The sequence below is a fragment of the Phaethon lepturus genome, unplaced genomic scaffold, assembly GCF_000687285.1.
Source record: "Phaethon lepturus isolate BGI_N335 unplaced genomic scaffold, ASM68728v1 scaffold16703, whole genome shotgun sequence".
NCBI classification, from domain to species: domain Eukaryota; kingdom Metazoa; phylum Chordata; class Aves; order Phaethontiformes; family Phaethontidae; genus Phaethon; species Phaethon lepturus.
This window is the reverse complement of record NW_010527118.1, coordinates 33,322-37,409: the sequence shown is the minus strand read 5'-3', so window position 1 is coordinate 37,409 and position 4,088 is coordinate 33,322. Positions and strand designations below refer to the sequence as shown.

At 42.2% G+C, this 4,088-nt stretch overlaps 1 protein-coding gene across 2 annotated transcripts in view; it reads left to right on the top strand.

Moving 5' to 3' along the window:
• The first annotated feature begins 3,208 nt into the window (after positions 1-3,208).
• HEPH (hephaestin) overlaps positions 3,209-4,088 on the top strand; it is a 23,677-nt gene continuing 22,797 nt past the window's right edge. The window contains exon 1 of one of the 2 annotated variants that reach the window (XM_010283291.1): positions 3,209-3,372. In XM_010283291.1, coding sequence (XP_010281593.1) covers positions 3,209-3,372 — 164 coding nt within the window. The remainder of the gene's footprint in view (positions 3,373-4,088) is intronic. The other variant, XM_010283290.1, reaches the window with a different exon arrangement.

Sequence of the window (4,088 nt, the reverse complement as noted above, 5' to 3'; positions counted from 1 at the left end):
GCCCGCGTCCAGCCCCGCTCGCAAGTAAGAGATGAAATGGTTTCCTTCCTTTGTTTAGCACTGTTTTCCTTCGTTCTTGGGCGATGGTTTCTCTGCGGTCAAGTGTCAGGGAAGAACCCTGCGGTCAGCCTGTCTGCCTTGGCTAAATGGAAGCTGGTTAGCTACCAAATAGACTGAAATCTAATTTTCTGTTCCTTCACAATTCCTGTGCTATTAGTGAATCGGCAGCGGGAGGGCCTGGGATTAAGGATTCTGCTATAAAGTATCAAGGTTCAGGGATGGATGTAATATAAAGTTTGGTTTGTGTTTGTGTTTTTTTCTTTAATCAAGGCATGTATTTCAAAGAAAAATTAACCTTTGTGAAAAGTATTGTAGGTTGTTGGTTTCCTTCACCTTGTGCTAGTAGAGTAAGTAAATGGTGGTTAGCCACTGTGAAGAGACTGTGAGAACGAATCAGTCTGGCCTGCTGGATCTTCATTGAGGTTTTTGCTCTTTCCTAAGATGGCCACAGAGGTACGTGCAAAGTCGTGATCAAACCCCGGCTTGAGATCCAGATGGGACTCTTGTAAAGTCTGTTAGGCTGTCCCAAAGACTTTGTCCTTGATTTTTTTTCAACACCAGAGCACATTCACGAGGCATTTAGATTGCCCTGACTTCCAGCTGAGAACAATTTATTTGATAAGTATCCTGATGCTGAAGTGCAGAGCTCTGATGTGGTAAACAGGGACTCTGCCACGTAGAACGGGTGGGCTGGCGTGGGCTAGCGCAGCGGGGTTTTGTCTCAATAGGCAGGTTTCACAACCAACTTACAGAGTTGCTGTTCATCCTTGGTATAAAGTCCAAGCTTTGCCCTTTCTTAGGACTTGATGTTGCTTGCAAAAACCATTGACGTAAGGGAACATAAAGATTAGCCCACACTGACTGCCCAGGCTCAGCTGTTCGCAGCCCTTGAGGATGGCCACACCGCACTGGGCATGCTTTCCCTGGAAAGCTGCTCCTACGAACTTTGACCCATGTTGACAAGAACGTCACTTCTCTGGCTGAGTCGAAAGCATCCCCTTGCCCTTCCCAGCAGGGTGTGTGCTGACGGGATGGGAGGTTTCGGGCTGAGGGCTACTAGCTTTGTCTTTGCCCCTTGCTGTCACTACTGCCTTTTGCTGTTGTTATGGCGTGTGTGTGTGAAACAGCACGGGTACAGCTTTCCAGACGCCTTGCTTTGAAACCTCTTTATTGGCATGGAATTAGTGGATCAGTGTAGGTATTTCAGCTCCCTGTGAACAGCGCCGGTTGCTGGAGCAGCAGTAGCAGGGGATAGGGTCGGTGAGGTTAGTGGACAGTGTGTAGCAGTGGGATTGAGCAAGTGCTCTGCCATCATTCCTCCTCTGCCAGGGCCATGGGGAGGGGGCTGTTCTGTACCTGAGTTTCTTGAAGTGTGTGACCAGGACCTTCTGAAGGGCATGCTGCTGGAGCAGAGCTATACTGTGTCGATGGATGAAAACCATCTTGGTTTTAGAGAGATCTCCTTCAGAGAAAGGAGGGAAAGGAGGTTTTTCCAACTTGAGAGCTGCTTTCTGTCAACTTCTCAATTTTAATGGCTGTTTGGAATGAGTAATACTTGATTATCATTAGGTTATGAGGATAGTACAGCATGTTTGGAAATCAGAAATAAAATTTTGGAAGGTATCTAGTCCATTGCCATGTACTGGGGTTGAATCCCGTATATTGTGTATCAGTTGTGGTAAGAGATTTCATGGCTTTCCTGGAAAAGCTGTTCCAGTGGGATGCTGTGCTAGCTGAAAGTTTATCGACTATCCAACTTTGCTGCAAATAAACCTGATAAACTCATGTTGCTATTGCCAAAGACAGGGAGAATAAATAATGACAACCTCCTTATAAAAAAAAAAACTTTGTGTGTTTGACATGATGTTACGTCACCATCCCCTTCGTTTTGAAGTTAAAGAAAACTGATTCCTTTAAGCTTTCTTGGTAGGTCACATTTTTCTAATTCGCTTGCTTTCTCTTTCTCTCTGCTGGACGTTTTCTAAGGTGGTGTTACGTGTCTCAAGAACTGGACATCTATTTTAGATAGCAGTTTGATTATTGGTTACATCAAGCTTTGTTAATTATATCACTGGATAAGATCTTTCTTAAGCATTTTCATGTGGCTTTTTTAGTTTGCTATCCATTTTAACCCTAAGCTATTTTCTTATCCTTTGGTGTAACTCTGCCGTCCCATATTGCATTAGTTTCTCCTTCATATAGGTATGTTGTTTGAACTTGTATTCACAGAATTGTATTTTGATGATTTCAGACAATTTCTGCAACTTGCCCTGGATCTCTGTTCAGAGTATTTCTGGTGCTTATTCACACCAAGCTTGGTGTCGATTAGAAGTTCTACGAGTAAGCTCCTTTGTGATCCAAATCACTGGAAAAATTATTTAATGGAACTAGACTAACCAAAAAGCCTTGTGCAGCCCATTTGAGATGCAATCCCTGGATTACAGAGAACCCCTCTTTAAGAGCAATCTTTAAAGAAGTTATAGTTTAGAATTACTTCATAGTGACTAAATCATACTTCCCGGGTGGCTTAGTATAATTAAAGAGATCTTGGCAACAGTTTAAAATTTAAAGATGCTCAGGATTATTTCCCTGACCTTTGTGTGTGGTCCTGTGAGATGATTTGGGATATCAGAGATGGTGAAAAACCAATCATTTGAAATTCCAGTGCATGTGGCACTTTCTGCTCAGCACCCTAAGACGACAGTTACACAGCATGTAGGATTTACAGGTGCCTTTTCCGCTAACACAGCGCTTGCTGTGAATCTGTTTACCTCCTCTCCTGCTGTGTGGAAGCTTACTGAATTAGCAGTATTTTCTCAACACAATGGAACAAAGCGTTTGGAAGAGAACTACAGGCACACAAAAAAAGTTAATCAAACTGTTAGGAGAGAAGCCTGTTTGGTACTGGTGACTGATTAGCAAGGCATAATGTCCATCCAGCTTGTGCATTAATTTTGTCACGGCGGTGATTTTGTTCTTGGCTATTTGAATAATGAGCCCAATAGGACTTCCACCTGATTTCTTCATACCCTCTCAAAATGTCCAGTACCTTCAAACCTTGTGGTCATAGTCTACTTCTGTTTCACTACCTTTGTTTCTCTTTTCTCTCAAATAGGTGTAAACTCCAAAAGTGCCTTCACTTCAGGCTATGATGGGCTTGTTTTGGTTGTTGCTGCTTTACATCCACATGCTATCACCCACATTTGCTGGAGGTGTCACCCGAGTCTACTACCTGGCGATCCATGAGGTGGACTGGAACTATGCTCCGACAGGGAAGAACGTACTCACTAACCAAAACATTGCACATAACCTGTATGTTTAGTTCTATAAAAATTTAGCCTGGTACTGGCTTAAAGCAGTAATTTTATGAGTAATTTCATACAAGTATTCTGGGGCATCTAAGCAAGCAAGAAACATGATCTGATAGATGTCTGATCTTTATGAGCTTAATGTTTAACTTGTTTTATTATAGGAACGTAGAAACTGTATCAGTGTGAAAATGAATGGTCATTTTAATGGAGCATCCAGTGAACAGTGCCTGTCTGCTGGTGGGAAGTACAAACACTGTAATAGAACAGATTGTGCAATACTCTGCCCTGGGGTTTCATTTTTCTTAGTTCCAGCTGGTGATCAGCTTGTGTATCCTGAAGCATGATGACTCTTCACCTTGATGTAAATGACTTCACAGAGCTGGCTTGTTTTTGTTTAAGTGGAATTTTAAGCCTTAGACTTAATGGAACTTCCTGCATGAAATTTCAGGGCTTGTTTGAAAAATGTGTTTGTTTTTGTTGCAAAAGTGAGTCTGGAAATGGCAAAAGTTACTTTGAGTCACTACAAAAGCAGGTTTTGGTTTTAGTTTTCAAAATACCAAACTTTTTTCTTTGGTCCCCCTAGCTTTCCACAGCTTTTTAAAGGCCTTTGTGCTCCACCACTCCACATTTTCTGTGGAAAATAACCTGTATATTTTTGACCTGCTCTCAGTCATTTACGCCTCTATAATAAATAACACTTGGGTTCATACATATCTT